This window comes from Gracilinanus agilis, chromosome 5 (assembly GCF_016433145.1).
Source record: "Gracilinanus agilis isolate LMUSP501 chromosome 5, AgileGrace, whole genome shotgun sequence".
Taxonomy (NCBI): domain Eukaryota; kingdom Metazoa; phylum Chordata; class Mammalia; order Didelphimorphia; family Didelphidae; genus Gracilinanus; species Gracilinanus agilis.
In genome coordinates this window covers 68,453,805-68,473,557 of record NC_058134.1, presented here as the reverse complement: position 1 = coordinate 68,473,557, position 19,753 = coordinate 68,453,805, and the positions used below count along the sequence as shown (strand labels likewise).

At 36.6% G+C, this 19,753-nt stretch overlaps 1 protein-coding gene across 1 annotated transcript in view; it reads left to right on the top strand.

The window, feature by feature from the left end:
* LOC123249824 (mycocerosic acid synthase-like) overlaps positions 1-12,357 on the top strand; it is a 29,559-nt gene extending 17,202 nt beyond the window's left edge. The window contains exons 4-5 of the mRNA XM_044678936.1: positions 3,390-3,571; positions 6,802-12,357. Of these exons, the coding sequence (XP_044534871.1) occupies positions 3,390-3,571; positions 6,802-12,357 (5,738 nt within the window). The remainder of the gene's footprint in view (positions 1-3,389; positions 3,572-6,801) is intronic.
* Positions 12,358-19,753: the final 7,396 nt, after the last annotated feature.

Genomic DNA, 19,753 nt, shown 5'->3' with positions numbered 1-19,753 from the left:
CAGGACTACCACTTTGGCAGCTGAAGGATGGACTAGAGAAAGGAGGCAATTAATACATAGAGACTATTTAGTAGGATTGTAGGCTGGAATCAACAGAACTTGAAGGATTCTCTGGAACAGAGAAAGTAATCCAGGGGGCAGCTGGGTAGCTCAGTGGATTGAGAGCCAGGCCTAGAGATGGGAGGTCCTAGGTTCAAATCTGGCCTCAGATACTTCCCAGCTGTGTGACCCTGGGCAAGTCATTTGACCTCCCATTGCCTACCCTTACCACTCTTCTGCCTTGGAACCAATATTCAGTATTGACTCCAAAACGGAAGGTAAGGGTTTAAAAAAAGAAAGTAAGCAAGTAATCCAGAGAGGTCCTACAAGTGGGTACCATAAGGATTCAGAGCAGATGGGTAGAATTATAGGACAGCATATCAGAAGATGAGTGGCAGAGACCATAGACATGTCTATGGCCATAGTCTTGGAGATCTAAGAAAAGGAATTCTGGTAGTGGTTGGTATAGGGAATCCCAGGCAAGTCAGTAGTCAGTATCAGAGATGTCTAGTCACTGATGATTTGACAGTTAACCAAAGTAGTTGTGGGTCAGGAGTTTGAGATAACTGGAGAGAATAAGTCAGAACCCTAATCCTAGAGGCACTACAGCACAGAGAAGGTTATCAAGAGTTTCTCCTTTATATATAGCCTGGAATGAAAGATAATGTTGATCATGTTGTATTTGGCAAGATCCCAGTGGCTAGAACTGGATTTGCTGCAAATCTGATGATATTAAGCTATCAGAGTTATTGATCTGTAGGGTCATAAGTCTTCCTTGACCAAAGGCTTAGGGTAAAATTCAGCCTGCAAATTGGAGGTTAACAGGCTCTAACTAAAAGAATGTTTGGTCATTATACTATCATTCATGTGACATATTACATTTTTCCCTGCGAAGTTTTACTTATACTATGCAAGCATCTTTACTAGACAATAAGCCTTTTTTTTGACAATAAGCCTTTTGAGGCCAGCAACAAATGTCTTAATAAATCCTTATATTCTGCATAGCACCTAGCATAGTACGAGACTTATAGTATATAACAGCATAAAATCTCTCAATTCAAATAGAAAAAAAAATCCATTTCTTTGGTGCATGCTCCATTCAAAAATGTTGTATTAGGTTCTGGAGGATACATAAGGCATAGTCCCTTACCTTAAATACCTTGGACTAAAATAAGAGATATAATACATATGGAAAAGGTGAAAAGAGAGTGCTTCATAAACTAACTTAGTATTCATGGAGGGAAGGAAAGAAAGAAAAGAAGGAGAGAAGGGCACACAATTTCATTACATTTTAAAAGTGAATGAAAGTTTTGAGTTTATATTTCAATAATTCTGCTTTCTCATGGATCTGTTTTAATTTTTTATTTCAACTTTGTTCACTTCTTATAGGTCTTATGAATCAAGACTTTGCAAATTTGATTCAAAGCTTTCCAAAGACTTTAAACCATTACGATGCTACTGGATCTCCACCAAGTATTGCTGCAAACAGGGTCTCATATGTTTTTAACTTAACTGGACCATCTCTTGTTATAGATACTGCCTGTTCATCATCTCTTGTTGCCCTACATTATGCCTCCCTTGCAATTAAACAAGGTATTTCTTTGGACTTGAACAGCCTAGAAAACACTGATGCACTATATCATGCTAAATGATAATGTTGTTTTTCTCCTAATGTATGTGTCATGTCTACACAACTAGATTAAAGGGACCTAGAGGTGGGAGCTATGTCTTATACTTCTTTGGATCTCCAACCCCTAATAGTAACTTTGATTGGTAACAATTATGACTCTAGCAATGGTGATAGTGCATAGAGAGACAAAATTGGGTGAAAAAAATTTTTAATCTGATATTAGTAACCACAAGCATTGTATCTGAGTTTATCCTCACAGGCAATCAAAATATTGCCCAGTTGGACACTCATGTATGTACTTCATGGCAAACTAGGAACTAGATTAGAATTTGTTCCTTTCATTTACCTATTGGGGGAATAAAACTAAGACATTCTTCTTAGGACATGTCCATTGGATTGTAATAGAATCAAATATGTGCATTTAAATGAAATGTTTCTGTAGTCCTTTAATTAAATTGTGAATATTTCTTGAGTATTAGCTATATATCAATAATCATAGTAGACAACATAGGAGATTTTTTAAAGTACATGGCATGGTATCAGCCTCAGGAAGCTTACAATCCAATTAAGAAAATGAGAACAATAGACATGAAAGCATTAGAGCACAGTAAGACAATATATAACAAATGCTAAATGATGAATTGTATACTCTACCTGTTATAGGGGTTTAGAGAAAGCAGTGACCAATGTGTAGCAGAATACCTAAAAGAGGCTTTAGGCAAGATCCTTGAAGTATATAGAGAAATAATTAGGTTCTGAAGAGAGAGGAACAATTTAGCTGAGCTCACATTATCTGTACAGACACAGAGGATTGAGTGAACACAGCATTTGCTAGTATCACTCATATAATACATCGCAAGCTGTTTTGCAATGTATTACCTGTATTGGATTATGTCTTTTACTAGACCATAAACCTTTTGTGAACAGGGACAGTGTATTAAATCTATTTGTATTCTGTTACAACACCTAGAATAGTGCTTTGTCTGTAACAGAGAAGGTATTCTCAACTCATTTCACCAAATTTTTATTTAGTGCAGGTTTTCTTTTAGGTACTAAAGAAAAACATACTTCACAAGAATTATAATATAGAGTGAAGATATAACACATATGTAGAGAGGTATACAGAGTGTTCTATGTGACTTAATTAGGGAAGAAAGGAAAGGAGAGTAGGAGAGTAGAAGAAAGGAAGAGAAAGAGAAAGGAAGGAAGGAAGGAAGGAAGGAAGGAAGGAAGGAAGGAAGGAAGGAAGGAAGGAAGGAAGGAAGGAAGGAAGGAAGGAAGGAAGGAAGGAAGGAAGGAGGAGAAGACTCCTGTTTCATCTTACTACTCACACTGTGACAAAATTGGCTGAATTCAAGATAGTAGATTCTGTTAGTTGTGAATTGTGAGAAATTAGAAATATAAGTGAAAAGGAATTTGTTACACGTGTGTGGAATAAAAAGTTTCTTAATGCATCTGTCTAGAAGGAGTAGATATATAGTGAGATAAAATAAAACATAATAAAAGATACAATAAAGCTTTCCAGACATTGAAAGGTAGATGAGAGACATCAAAATTGGAATGGGGAAAAGTTAAACCCCACAGGGAAGATTCAGGAGGCTATTGCCATAAGACCATTGAGATGAGGTCCTAAGATAGTTGTCTGGGGAGGGAAGGTGGTCAGGAAGAATAGCAAAAGGCAACTTAAAAAATTATTACCTTATTTATTATTTCAATACAGGAGACTGTGAGGCAGCTCTTTGTGGAGGTGCAAGTTGCATTTTAGACCCTAAAGTATATGTAGCATTGAGTAAAGCCAAAATGATATCTCCTGAGGGGATGAGTAAACCCTTTTCTAAAAAAGCAAATGGCTATGGAAGAGGAGAAGGCTGTGGCATTGCCTTACTGAAGCCACTAAGGAAGGTAAGATTTTTTTTCTGGAGTTTCTATCATGAAAATGCAGTCTTACTTAGTGTCCATTAATTGATTCTATTTACACAATAAGAATTTACATCATGGCATATAGCATAGGGCACCAGGTAAGAAATCATTTCACATTTCACAACATACAACTTTGAAAGGTAGGGAAGAAATGTATTGGAGTATAAAGCTATCCTCCAGTACTATTGCTTATCTCTGAATATTTTTTTATTTCTTTGGATAATTTTGTCAACCCATTTTCTTCCCATTTGTTTCTATTGTATGCAATTCCATTTTCTGCTATTTGTCTACAAGTCCATTTTGATTTATTTTATTGACTCCTTCAGCTTTTAGTATATCTTTAATATATCTAACCCTAATATATTTTTAATATATCTTTAATATATCCCTAGAAGAACATTACCTCCTTAAAGGCAGGTGATATTTGATTTTTTTCTTTAGATTCCCAGAACTGAGCATAGTGCTAATAACATGTGAGAACCACCACAGAAATGCATGTTAAATTGAATAAAACTCAACTAGTCTTATGAGAATTGCCTCCTAATCCATATACCATTTTGTAGTCCTAGCTTAAGTTCTTCCTATGACTTTTTAAAATTTCTGTAAAATCTTTTACTTGATCTTCTGATGTTCTTGTCAGTACAATTTTTACTTATTTTTTCACTTTTATTTATCCACGTAAGGCTATTTTCAAATTTCTTGCATGTTTTCTATTTATATTGATTCCAGTAATATTAGGGTTATTTTCCTTAGTATCTCTCCATAGTTAGTATTGCCTTTTAAAAACCACATTGACAGTCTGCTCTTCTTTGTTCGCTTTCTGTTTTGGGTAATTTTTATTTTCTTCATATTTATAAACAATTTTTCTCTTCTTTAGTTTTTGGAAGAGATGTGGGTAACTCAGGCTCCTCTGAATTTCTATCTAGACCATTTTTATAAGAAACCCCTAAACAGAAAAATTATATAGCAATATTAGAGACATGTCTTTGATATTCACTCTGAAAATATTTAACAGACTTCAAAGTACAGTAGTATCTCATTTTACATGAACTCAATACATGTGAATTCAGGCATACATGATTGGAATATAATGGCAGAAAATGTATAAAATAAAAACATTTTAATTATGTGCTAAGTCCACTCCATTTTCCCAAGAGGAGTAAAGTTTCACAGCAGTTCATCACATCAAGCTCCTTCTCACTCTGAGAAGCATTAGTCAGAGTTATTACATTGTTTTCTTCCAAATCTTAACTCCTATATTAGTCTTTGTCTGGAAATCTCACTTGTAACACATTGTGTTTTAGACAACATTCAGTTATTTATAATGGTCCCAAAGAATAAGAGTAGCAAAGCTGTTGGCTCTGATGAACATAAGAAAAGTCCTAAAGTGCCCAGGTATGTTTGTATAAGAACTACTTAAGTAATATGGTTAACTTCACTATTACGCATGAGTTTCCACTTATGCCTTTGGAATATATTGGTTATATAAAATGAGGACTTACTTATATGTCAATATATCTACTATTTTAAAAGACAGTGCAGTGATGAAACAGATACAAATTAATATCCTTGCTGTAAAGTAAAAGGCCAAAGTCTAAGGTCCTCTTTTGTATTTTACTGAAATTATCTCAACCTTAAAACTTTAATATTAAAATTCTAAAATGTTGGTCAATCCACTAATTAATTTTTTAAAAGTTCTAGTTTCCATCAAGAACTAAAGAGAAAATTCTAAAATCCTAATCTGATTCTCAATATAATGCTGGTGAAAAGAACCACAATACCAAGAGTTCAGAGAACTTGGCTATCATTTTGGACTTAATACTAACTAGGTGTATGACCTAGATAAGTCACTTAACAATTAGCTCATCTACAGTGAAATGAGAGGATCAACTTAGCTGACCTCTAATGCACTTTCAGAGGAAAAATGATATAATTAATTATATAATTTCCATTCATTGCAGAATTAAATAAGCCTTACATTCAAAAAAGGTATCCTACAAAATGTTCTGACCTATGCCATTAGTTAGAGATTTGGAAACCTAAAAAAGTTTCACACTGAAGATGAAAGATTCATTCCACATTCATAAAAGCCCATCACTCAAGACATTCAATCATATATGAATCAGAGAGTACCTTAAGTCTGACTCAAGCAGAAGATGAGAAATAAATAGTATATGTTTTTCTTTTTTAATATTAACATCAATAAAAGCTCATTAAAAGAAAATGGATAAAATCAGAATGTTTGAAGAGAAAAAAGATTATAGTGTTAATGATCAAGATTCTACATGTGAAATAAGCATCAATGAACCTAGCTCTTCTAATGAATCCCAGGAACAGAAGAAAAAAAATTTTAAGTAATTAGTAGTATGTGGTAATTTATGGTGTTACTACTGAGCAATGTAATCTGTTACCTTAATTTTTTAATTCTTTCACCATTATTGCAAAATTACAGAGGCATTTAAACACAAGACAAAGGGAATTCTAAAAGAAAACACAAATATTTTTCAACTAAAACACCTAAAACACTGGTTTCTGTCAGTACCATAAAAATTGCATCCACAGATTCAATGGTATAGGGAATTCAAAGGTCAAGAAACTACCTCTACCATTGGAAGTAGCCAGAATCTTTACAATTTTTAATATTACAGAGTTGCCTCAGGCATTGAGAGGATTAGTGACTTGCACAGGGTCACAAAGAAAGCACGGGTCAGAAGCAGGATTTAAATCCAGGGGTTCCCAACTTTTAGATCAGTATTCTCTTCACTAATTGAAATGGCGAGTATCATGGATGAAGAAATTAAGAAGCATTATACACTATGAGTGAATTTATCTATATGGTTCCTAATGACGGTGTTTTGACACTTTCCATACTTTTCATTAAATGATATTTAAAAGTAAGATCTAGAATGAAATTGTTTTGAAACATATTATCTAGGATCACTGAGTAGGCTACAGAATAATAAAATGAGATACAAAAGTAGAAATGACTTGTCCAGACCCACAAAACTTCCTGGTAGTAAAACTTGGAACCTCACTCAGAAACTGTAACTGCCCCACGTAGACTCTTTACATTAATTCATGATATCACTGTAAATATTGTTACTTATGTCAAATATTAAATGTTGAAATTTTAGATGGAATTGTTTATATGAGATAAAAAAGTTGATTCACAAATTAATTATTTTGTTTTCCTGGATATTTCTGTTGTACAGGCACTGGAAGACTGCAACAAAATCTGGGGTGTTATCAGCATGAGTGCAGTGAATCAGGATGGGCGATCAGTAACTCCCATCACCAGACCCTCTCAGAAACAACAGGAGAAACTTCTAGAGAGCATTTATTCAACTCACATCAACCCATCAATTGTGCGTTACATCGAAGCCCATGGCACAGGAACACCTGCTGGAGACCCGACTGAAGCAGAAAGCATAGGCAACATTGTTGGTAGAACAAGATCTAGAAATGCTCCTCCTCTGAAGATTGGTTCAGTGAAAGGCAATATTGGTCATACCGAGTCAGCCGCTGGAATAGCCGGCCTAATTAAAGTGCTTCTGATGATGCACCATGAAAAGATCGTCCCATCACTCCACTATTCAGAGAGTATGAGTAGCATAGATGCAGAAAAGTTAAATCTCTCCATCCCCACAGAAGTCGAGGAGTGGGAAGAGTCTTTAGAATTTGGCAGAATAGCTGGCGTGAACAGCTTTGGATTTGGAGGGTCCAATGCCCATGTTATTGTCAGACAGTTTAAGCAGTCATGCCAGAAAATGCCTTCTAAAAGACCCTACGAACTATTTGTACTTTCAGCAGCATCCAGTAAGTCCCTCAACCTCATGATGGAAGACACAGCTCAGCAACTGCATCAGAATGACCACGTATCTCTCCAGAATCTGAGCTACACCTCGGCCTGCAGAAGAAGCCATGCCAACTACAAATATAGAAAAGCATTTGTGACAACTTCCCTAGAAAATCTCCAGCAACAACTTAATTCAGCAACTGGAGTCCAAACAACTCAGACAAAGGGGACTCCTCAATTAATATTTGTGTTCTGTGGTAATGGAGCCCATTACAAGGGGATGGGCAAGGTCTTGCTTAGGACAGAACCAGTGTTCAGGGAAAAGTGCCAAGAAATCAATCATTTGTTTCTCCAATATGCACCTATCAAGCTACTGGATTTAATAGAAAAGGAATTTGATGATTTTTCAAGACCTGAAGTCTCCCAGCCACTCCTCTTCCTAATCCAGGTGGCTTTAGTATCCCTCCTAAAATTCTGGGGCATTGAGCCCTCTGCTATCGTGGGGCATTCAGTTGGGGAAGTTGCTGCTGCCCACTGTGCGGGGTGTCTCACCCTTGAGGATGCTGTGAAGATTATTCACTATAGGAGCAGCTTTCAGGCAAAGGTCACTGGTGGGAAAATGTTGGTAGTTGGAAACATTCCCATAGAGGAAATCTCAAAATCATTAGCCCCCCACTCTGGAAAGGTCTGCATTGCAGCCTTCAATAGTCCCTATTCCTGCACATTGTCAGGAGAAGCTGATGCGATGGATGCCCTTCGTGAAGAACTATCTCAGCAATTTGGAGCGAGGAATATATTTCTCTTTGAGTTACAAGTTCCTGCTGCTTATCACAGTCATATGATGGATCCAATCATCCCTGACATTACCGAGAGCATAAAGGGTTTGGTGAGGCAGGAGCCTGAAGTGGAAATTGTCTCCACAGTGACAGGAGAAAGAGCTTCTGCAGAGGATTTTACAACGGGCAAATATTGGGCCAGAAACATCCGAGAACCAGTCGCTTTCACACGGGCCATCCAAACTTTAGCTCAAGGAAGGGAAAATGCAATCTTCCTTGAAATAGCCCCAAAACAAGTATTACAAAGAAATATCAAAGAGACATTAGGAAAACAAAGTGTTGTTCTGCCTGCACTGCAAGCAGAGAAAGATTATGAGACCCTTTTTGCTCTGGTCAAAAATCTATTTGAATCGGGATATAATCTCAATTGGCCACAGTTCTATGATGGGTTGAAGACAGTTCCAACAGACTATCCAAGATATCAGTTTGATCGTCAGAACCTCAATACATACCTGAAAAGCCTGCAGCAGCAGCAGCAGAGCATGAGCAGTGCCAACCATCCTCTCATAAGCAGTGCAAATAGCCACTCAGAACTCACCTGCACACTCTCTCAGAGTACAGCATCCTATGTTTATGAGCACAAAAACAATGGGGTGCCTCTGGTTCCAGGGGCCCTCTTTGCTGAGGTTGGCTTAGCTTCAGTGATGATCAGTTCAAGACCCAAGATACCTCTAAGGGCATGTGAGCTGAGTATCAATTTTGTCACTCCCTGTGTGGTAAACCAAGCTTCCCTTGACTTGCAAGTCAAACTTGAATGGAAAAAGACAGCAACAGAATTCAAAATACTCTCTCTGTCCTCTGTGGTTTATGCCACAGGGCAAGTTACCAAATTACCAGCAGGAAGTTTAAGTGAAAGAAAAGGTCTCCCTCTTAAGGACATCTTTGAAAGATGTAAGTCAGTCTTGGCCATCAGGGAATTCTATGAAATCCTCTCTCTTGTGGGTTTTCAGTATGGTACCATTTTCCAACAACTAGATGACATTTCATACTTTGATGAGTTAAAGGAAGGCATTGCAAACATTAGAGTAAACGAAGCCACCAGAAGGGAAATGCATGACTATCACATTCACCCAGTGTTGCTAGACTGCTTCATGCAGATGACAGCTGTTCTGGCGAGCGTAGGAAGAAAAACTAGAGGAAAGGCTGCATTTCCTTCTTCCATAGGCAGCCTTGTGGTCTTCAGACCCCTGGAAGAAGAAATGAAGATCTATATGAAAGCCAACAAGTCCACTGAGAACTACTTAGAAGTCTGTGGATTTTTGACAGATAAACATGGCCAGGTTTTGGTAGAACTGAAGCATGTTGGCATCACCTATATGACACAAGGATCTGCTAATGATGACTTCTTGTTTGAAAATAAGTGGAAACCAATCTCTCCAGTGCCAGTGGCTGGGTATTCGATGGACTCACCTCCATTCCTGGTATTTGCTGACAAATTTGGAGTAGCTCAACAGCTAAAAAAGTACTTACACAGTCAGTCCAAGTATATTACATCTGAGGAATGGGAAGCAGTGCAAAATTCTGAGGAGTCAGAAAGGGAGAGGATGAAGAAAGAGATCGAAGGCTTCCATGATGTGTTGTTCATGTGGGGAATTCAAAACTTCAGCGAAGAAACCCCAGGAACAATAATCATGAAATACTCGGCAAAGTGTTGTGAGACATTCCGCCAAATTATCTTGGCCTTGAGGGGGCAAAATGCTCCTTGTTCTGTGACACTTATCACTTACAGAGCCACGTCAAGAAACATTGATCAGATCAATCCTGGCCCTGTTCTCTCTGGCATGACAAGGTGCTGTTTCGTAGAAGTTCCAGACATCACATTTAAGATGGTAGATATCAGCTTTCCAAGTACACAGGACATAGCAAGTTTAGCAGAGGCTGTGATCAAATATAAGGGGCAAGAGTATCCTGAACTCTGGATTGATCAGGGAAGAATGTACATTAATGAAATCAGGCGCACTCCCTATGAACTCCCTTCTGACACCCAACTTCCCAAGGATACACACACACCAGGTGTATTCTCTTTATACACAGCAAATCCATACAAGGCAATAGATGTGTCTGCTCAGGCTACAGAACCTGAGGTCATTCCCCTTGAAAACCACTCCGTGGAAGTTCAAGTTGAGAGGATATGCGTCCATTCAGAAGACTACTTTCCAGTTAGCACCTCTAGTCTGACCTTCGGGAAGACTCTCTACTGGACTGAGCACACCATGGAAAAACATCACTTGCTAGCCTTGGACTTCAGTGGCACAGTAACCAAAATTGGAAAAGGAGTGAAGGAAGTAAAGGTTGGGGACCACATTGCAACTTGCTTCCCAGTTGGGGCCTCGTCAAGGGTCTTCATTCCTGAGATGATCTGCTTCCAAACCAAGAAATTACCAATTTTTAGAAACACACCGTGTGTGTCATATTTCATAATAGCATGGAAAATTCTCACTCAGATATTGCCAAGACCAAAGTCTCTTGCCCCTTTATCTGTCATCTGTACTCATCCAGGATCCACTTTAGGCCAAGTGCTGACCTTGGCAGCTAAGGAAATGGGCTGGAAAGCCAACCTTCTCTCACCTTCTCCCGGTGTACAGAAAACTCTGAAAGAATGTCAGGCGCTCATATTTCTGTCTCCGTTATCCAGCTTCTCCAAAGAAATGCTGTCTGACCTTTCAAACCTCAGAGATGTGGTGGTTTTATATGGGAGTCACCAGCCTGAATTTCTGCAGCAGCTATTTCATAACAGTCAGGATCATATCCAGGTTCACACCCTAAATATCAGTCCGGTTTTTCAGAAATCAGCTTTAATACACAATAATCGAGCGATCTACCAGTGGGTGAAATCAATGACTTTTAAAAAGAACACAAACTTAGCCTTTTCTCTTTTTCAACCCACTGGGTCTCTGGCATGCACAGAGCCAGCTCCTGATTCCTACTTCACATGCAAGGCCATCCCACTTCTTGTGTTGGGAGGAAGATCACCAGAAAGAGAAGTTTCAGACATACCTAAGAATGCAGCAGGAAAGAAACTGTTTAAGTCAAATGCAGTGTATATTGTGTCAGGAGGACTCTCTGGCCTTGGCTTTGAAACAGTCAGATTTATTGCCCAGAAGGGGGGCGGCTCTGTGGTGATTCTTTCAAGAAGAAGTCCAAATGCTGAGCAACAACTGGAAATGCAGTCTATGGAAAGACAGAATGAAGGCTGCAAGATCATCAGCTTGCAGTGTGATGTGACTCTTCACTCTGATGTGAACAAGGTGATCAGTTCCATTGGCAACATCTTTCCCAAGGTTCCAATCAAAGGTGTGTTCCACAGTGCAGTCGTGTTGGATGATGCACATCTTGAAGCTCTAAATGTCAGTCGCTTTGAGAAAGTACTAAGTCCCAAAGTGGCAGGAGTAATAAATCTTCATTATGCTACTAGGGGACATAAGCTGGATTATTTTGTCTGTTATTCATCTGTCACTTCCTTCCTTGGCAATGCAACCCAAGCAAATTATGCTGCTGCTAATTCCTTCCTAGACCTCTTCTGCCATTATCGGAGGAACTGTGGTCTTGCTGGTCAATCCATTAACTGGGGTGCTTTGAACCTTGGACTATTGCTAAACAAAGACAATCTTCAAAAGTTTTTAGCAAGCAAGGGGATACTTACTCTTCAGACATCTGAAGTTTATGAATACCTTGAAAAAAGCTTACTTTTAAATAATCCTCAGCAAGCAATAGTTAAGTTTGATTTCAAGGCACTGAAGAATTATTTCTTTAGTCAGGTTCCAGCTTTCAAAATTCGGTTTGCTAATTTTTTGCAGAATGAATACAACACATTGGCTGAGCCTAATGGGATAGTTCATCAAGATTCGTCACCAATGGCAACTCAAGATTATATCTATTCTCTAATAAGCGAGCTCAGTAATACTAATCTCAAAGACATTACAATGAACACATCTCTCATGTCACTCGGCATGGACTCTATGTCCGCTATGACCCTACAAAATAAACTCTTCCAAGACAGGAAGGTGGATGTTCCTCTCATCAAATTACTTGACCCTGACACAACTCTAATGACAATTCAGTCCCTTTTGGAAGAACCATCAGAGAAATCAACAATTAGTGGAGTTAGTGATAGAAATCAAGACACTTATTTTTAAGATAACTGTAAGTAATATCTTGAAATGCCCTAAAACTGTTTAAAAGCCAAACTACAAAATGGGAAGCATGCCACTTACTAACTTATATTATACTGTTTTCCTTTTTGCAAATCTCTAGGAAGACAGAGGTACAATCTGCAAAGCAACTTATAAATAAGTTTGATAGGCAGCTAGATAATTCAGTTGTAATTCCTCCTTTTGTGGTAGAGATTCAATTCCATTGAGAGAATGCTCATGAGTCCAGTTCCAACCTATGGTCTTTTTCAAGGTGATCAGTTTGAAATTACAAGATGAAAGTTGCATTTAAGGATGAGAAAAAAATTGTTCCCCTTTTTGGTCAAAAGAACTGCGCTAGGACCTAGAAGGCATGAGACAATTTAGTGGGGGCTTAAATATTCAAAAATATTTTCTATTTCTTTCATACTTGAAAGCTCACAAAACACTAGCAGCAATTCTTGCATCTGCTTTGGAGCTACTTTTTCATTTAACATCATCTTGTTCAATCTAATATAGATGAAGGCTGCCTCATTCAAGAAGTCATAAAACCTTTCATAGACTTAGATATATTTGTTCTGAAACAAAAATGTCTACATTCACTATCTGGAGACTAATTACCTATTGTCTTGTAACAAAAAGCTTGGTAAATAGAGGTCTTTCATTATTTGTTTCTATATTAGAATACAATGAAGAAAAAAATTAAATAATGGTGTAGTTTGATAAGATAAAAGATGGAAAAATGCAAGATTTTTAGTTACCTATTTTTGCTAAAAACAAAAGGTGACTAATGATAATCCTAAAGTAGAAAATGAGAACCATAAAATTTATGTGAATTACTTTTATCTTTTATGTCTAAACATCCATTATGAATTATCTTTTACATCAGTCTGGTTTAATCAAACACAATGACACATGATAGTATGTATTAAAAACTACACACTTTCGTTTAATGAAAGAAGCAGTCAAGGCAGAAGATTTAGTGCTAATATTTTTAATTACTTGGATATTTTGTAAATCTCAAATTGTATGTGAATAAAAACAATCATTGCCATTCACACAAAACCATTCACTATCCTGATATTTTGCTGTTGTTGTTAATGGCACCACTATTTTCCAAGGTCAAAGGTTCCTTGATTCATAGTTAATTCCTTTTATACTCATAACTCCCATCACCCACCAAATTATATCATTACTTTCCTCACAATATATTCTTCATCCATCATTTCCTTCTATTCTTTACTAGTCATGGATATTATTGTGAAATCATGTAATGGAAAGACAGTAATATAGGTCAAAATGATATAGGTGAAGCAGCACTAGAGTAGGCATAGGAAGAGACCTGACTTATAGTCCTAATGTAAACACTTAGTTGCTATGTACCAGTGAAGAAAGCATGATTTCTCTGTGCTTTAGCTTCTTCATTTGTAAAAGGAAGAGATTAATATCCCCCTCCATTTTAAGAATGCCTCTGTCAAAAATATTCTAAAAATAATAAAGTTTTATATTTATAAAATTATCAATTATCATTACTATTGTTGTTGTCATCTAATCTGTTGCCATTACCAAAAGTCTTCTATTTTCCTATAACCTGTCTCTACAACCCACCCATCTCCCTTCTATCTATTCCACACATTTCACAGATTCATTTCCCTCAAATATCAGTCCTCTTATACCATTCTCTTGTTCAAAAGTTTCTAATAGTTCCTAATTGATGTTAAGGTAAGAATCCAGATTTCCCACTTTGCTATTCAAATTTCTATCCAATATGCTTCTAGTCTCTTTCCAAATATTTCCCCACTAGCAGAGTTTAGTAACAATAATATGTTGTCTTCAAAATGAAAACAATAACTACTGATATTAATAAAACTAAATTGCTAGTATGTAATACTGGGTCAAGGCTCAGAACACCACCTTCTGCCTATTACAGAGGTATACAAGGTGTTCTTTTTATTTACTCCATCAGGAGATTCACTTTTTTTAATGGGTTATCAGTTCTGGGAGGCAAGATCGCAAAATAATAAATGCTTTGGGTTCGCCCAACCCACCTTCAAATAACCAAACAAAAAAGTCTCAAAACAAATTCTGGAGCAGTAGAACCAAGAAAAGACAGACTGACACAGTGTTTCAATACAAGAAAGCAAAGATTGACAGCAGGAAAAATTCATCTCACTGAGATAAGAGGGAAAGTATCAGAACTAACAATGTGAAGAGCAGCCTAGCACACATTGAGGAGCAGATCGGTCAGCACATGCTGAAGTGAAGTGCACTCATCACCTGAAGAACCAGGAGAAAGAGAATTAGTCAGGTGCCTACCTGGGGAGAACTGGAAGCTAGGCAGTAAGAATCCAGCTCAATCAACTGCACATAGTACCTAGTGGAACCCAGGGAAGTTACTCCCTCCACCCTAGGAAGAGTCTTGAACTTCAACATATAAGCAAAATCATGAAAAAAATTTGTAAAGTGAGCAAAACAGAAGGGAAAAACATGACTCCAGTTACTTTAATAACAGGGAAGATCAGAAGAATAACTCAGAAAAGGAATGACAATACCCAAACAGAAACATGCAAAGCTTTAAAAGAAAGTGAAAGAATGTTAGGCTCAAAAAGAACTTTTTGGAAGAGCTTGAAAAGAACTTTAAAAAACCAAATTATAAAAGAAAACTTAGGGGGGAAATGAGAGGAAGAGTCAACAGCATGGCAAAAAATATACAAAAACTGTTATAAGGAATTTCTGGGACAAAATGGAAATCATCTTGAGTGACAGGATTGTTGGTTGAAGCCCTCAGAATGCACCCAGGTGGCATGAGCCAAGGCCAAAAGGCAGTTGGAACCAACACTATAAATATGCACAGCACAGAGAAGCTCATTCTGGAGCATTCTTGGGTGGAGAGTGGTTCAGAAAGGTGGGTAGGCCTTTGTACCTGCAATCTAGCTTCCTTGCCTGAGAGACCTAGAGAGCTATCATACCTGTTGTCAATAGAGCTGAGAGAGAACAACATTACAACCATCTAAGAAGAACATCAATAGCCTTCCCTATCCTTTGGTCTGGCTCCAACCAGGTCAAGCTAGGGTTCGTGAGAGGGTGAAGAAGCTCCAGCCTCTCATCGATCTACCAGCATCTATAATTTCTGATTACTTACTTTAAATTAGCTTAGATTTGGCATCCCTAAAACCTCTTACCCCATTTCTTGTTCCTGACCCCTTGTTAAGTGAGAAATAAACCTTGTTACTTATTACTAAGTTCAACTAAAGATTGGAATACCTTTCTTAATTAGTGACCATCCAAGCGATCAGGGAGGGGAACCTTATTTCACGCAGTCAGAATTACAGCGTTATCCATCCAGTATTAATACCAGCCCATACCAACAACAAACCCAACCTCAAGTCAAGAGGTGAAAGGACTTGTCAACCCACACCCAACTCCTTCTTGGTTACTTGGTTTGGGCAACTGTTAAAGAAGACAGTTGGCAGGCTCAGTCCAGCAGAGCCTGTCAGGCTGAGGGGACACAGCCCTCTTCTATTATCCAGTACTACAAAGCTGCTGCCCTTGTGCTCCTTCTCCTGTGTTTTAACAAATCTCACTGAAAAAGCAAATCCTCCAAAACTAGAATTGGCAAAAAATGGAGAAGAGGTCCCCAAATACACTAAAAAGAACAACTCCTTAAAAGATAAAATTTGGCCAAATGGAAAAGGAAGAACAAAAGCCCAATAAAGAAAAATAAAGTCCTAAACATTAAAATAAGCAAATGGAAGCTAATGACTCTCTAAGACATCAGGAAATAATCAAAGAAATTCAAAAGGATGAAAAATTAGAAGAAAAGCTGAACTGTCTCAATAGAAAAAACAACTGAAATGAAAAACAGATCCAGGGGAGATAACCTAAGAATCATTGGAATACCTGAAAGTTATCATAAAAATAAGAACTTGGATACTTTACTGCAAGAAACATAAAGAGAAACTACCTTCATGTACTTGAACAAGAGGGGAAAATAGAAATTGAAAGAATCCACCAAACACCTCCTGAAAGATATCCCAAAATAAAAAACTCCAAGACTATTATAGCCAAATTCCAGAACTCCCACGTCAAGGAGAAAATACTACAGGTCTCTAGAAAAAAAAAATTCAAATATCATTGAACCACAGTCAAGGATTACAGTACCTAACAGCTTTGACCTTAAAGGTCTGGAAACCTTGGAAGCTGATATTCCAAAAGGCAAAAATCTTGGATCACAACCTAGAGTCATCTATCCAGAGAAATTGAGAATAATTCTATGGGGTGGGGTGGAATGGGGGTAGGGGAAGAATAATAATTTAATGAAAAATAGGATTTCCAAGCATACCTGACAAAGAGACCAGAACAAAACAGAAATCTCAATGATCAAATTCAATATTCAAGATAAGTATAAAAAGGTAAACAGAAAAGTGAAATCCCATGAGATTCAGTAAGGTTTAACTGATTATATTCCTACATGAGAAGGTGATAATTAAAATATTCAAGATCTCTGTGACTCATGAAATATTTATGGTACTTCTTAAACTGATTACATTTGTATATGGGAAAGTAATGATTAAGATGTGTAAGATATCTATGATACTTGAGAAACTTAAGGAACTTGTTAAATTGATTATACTTCTACATGAGAAGGTGTCAATTAACATAGTTAAAATGATGACAATACTTGAGACATTTAAAGTACTTAAAGTATGAAGACACTTAGGGTTTTGAGATATTAAAACTTTATCACTAAAAGGCCCTGAGATGGAAATATATATAGATGGAATGCAAGGAGTAAGTCAAATATTATGGGATGATATCCAAGAAAACAAAATTAAGTAACAAGAAAAAGGAACATACTGGGGGAAGAGAAAAAGAGACATGGAAAAGGGTAAATAATCTCACATGAGGGTACACATGAGAATCAATACAATAGAGGAGAAGATGGAATAAGGGGAGAATGCTTGACCTTACTCTCATCAAAATGGGCTCAATGCAGGAAAAGCATCCACACTCAGACATCTATAGAAACCCATCTTAATCTACAGCTAAATAGGGAAGGAGGATTTAAAGAAGGGGAGATGGACAAAAGGGAAGGTGAATTAGGGGAGGCAATAGCTAGAAGCAAACTGTCTGTGAACAGAGAATAACTGGAGAGAGAGAGAGAGAGAGAGAGAGAGAGAGAGAGAGAGAGAGAGAGAGAGAGAGAGAGAAAGAGAGAAGAATAAACAGAAGTAAAAATATGATTGAGGGAAACAGTCAGTAATTGTAATTGTGAATGTGAAGGGATGAACTCATCCGTAAAATGGAAGACAATAGTAGAGTAGATTAAAAGCCAGAATCCCACAATATGGTGTTTATAAGAAACACATTTGAAGCAGATATATACAAAGAGTAAAGGTAACTAACTGGAGCAGAATATATTATGCTTCGGCTGAAGTTAAAAAAGCAGGGGTAGCAATGACAATCTTAGATAAATCAAAAATAAAAACTGATCTAAATAAAAGATCTAAGGAAGGAAATTACATCTTGATAAAAAAAAAGTTCCATGAACAATGAAGTAGTATCAGTATTAAACATGTACACACCAAAGGGTATAACATTCAATTACTAAAGAAATTGCATGAGTTATAGGAGGAAATAGATTGTAAAATGATACTATCTGAGGACCTCAACTTTCTTCTCTCAGAACTAGATAAATACAACCAAAAAATAAACAAGAAAGAAGTTAAGGAGGGGAAAGGAATTTTAGAAAAGTTAGATATGATTGATTTCTGAAAAACACTGAATGGGAACAAAAGGACCTTACCTTTTCTCAGCAGTACATGGCACCTTCACAAAAACTGACTGTAATAGAACATAAACTCCTCGCTACCAAATGCAAAAAGCAGAAATATTAAATGCATACTTTTTAGATCATAATACTATGAAAATTACTTTCAACAAAGTGTTGAAGAAAGAATAAATTCTCATTAGAAACTAAATGATCTTATCCTTGAGTATGAGTGGATCACAGAACAAATCATAGAAAAACAATTATTAATTTCATTAAAGAGAATGACAACAAGAAAAGCACATACCAGAATTTTGGAGATGCAGCCAAAGCAATACTTAGAAAAAAAATTATATCTCTAAATGCATACATCAATAAAATGGAGAAAGAGAAGATCAATTAATTGGTTATGTAGGTAAAAAAACTAGAAAAAGAACAAATTAAAATTCCCCAATTATCGCACAATAGTTTTTCTCTCACATATCATGACTTGTTCAGTCATTATTCAATTAATGGACAACCTCTTAATTTCTAATTCTTTGCTACCACAAAAAGAGTTGCAATAAATTGTTTTGTACAAATAGATCCTTTTGCTTTTTTATATATCTTTGTGATATACATTTGCCCTTTGAGAAAGAACTAATGGACTCTAAATATGATGGAAACATATTTCATTTTCTTTCTTCTTTTTTCCATTTGGGATCTTGCAAAATGATTAATATGGGAAAATGTTATATATGATTGCATATATAAAATGTATATCAGATTTCTTACCATCTTACTGAGAGAGTAAGAGATTGAGGGTTAGAATAAAAGAGAAATTTTGGAACCCAAAACTTAAAAAAGAATGTTAAAAATTGTTTTTACCCAGGATAGGAGAAAAAAATCATTTTTTCAAAATCCCCAATTAAATTCCAAATTAGAAATCCTGAAAATCAAAGGAGAGATTAATAAAATTGAAAATAAGAAAACCATTGCACTAATAAATAAGACAAGGAGATGATTTTAGGGGGAGGGGAGATAATAAAATAATTGGTTAATTTGATTTTTTTAAAAAGAAAGAAGAAAACCAGATTACCAGAATAAAAATCAAAAGGGTGAATTTGCAACCAATAAAGAGGAAATCAAAGTAATTATCAGAAGTTATTTTGCCCAATTATATATACCAATAAATATAATAATCTAAGTGGAATAGGTGAATTTTTTAGATATATACATTGCTCAGCTTAACAGAGAAGGAAATTGAACTTCATTATTCTCATGGGAGAGAGGGATAAAAGAAGAAAGAAAAGAGTGAGTAAAAGGGGAAAGAGAGAAGGAGAGAGAGAGAGAGAGAGAGAGAGAGAGAGAGAGAGAGGTAGAAAAGGGCAGCACTGAACTGGGAAACAGGAAATCTGGTTTTTGGATCAAAGCTCTGATACTTGCTTACGTTAAGTTTTTCTGGACTTTACTTCTGGTTTTCCTGTCCAAATTATGAGCTTGTATATACATAATTATTACAATGATATAAACAAAATGTTTGAAACCAAATGTTGGGAGGATTTGGACAGGGACTTGGAAGAGGGAAAGGGAAAGGGGAAAGTTATTTTGGGAAATGCAGGTGATATGAAAACAAAAGAAATAAAAGTTTCT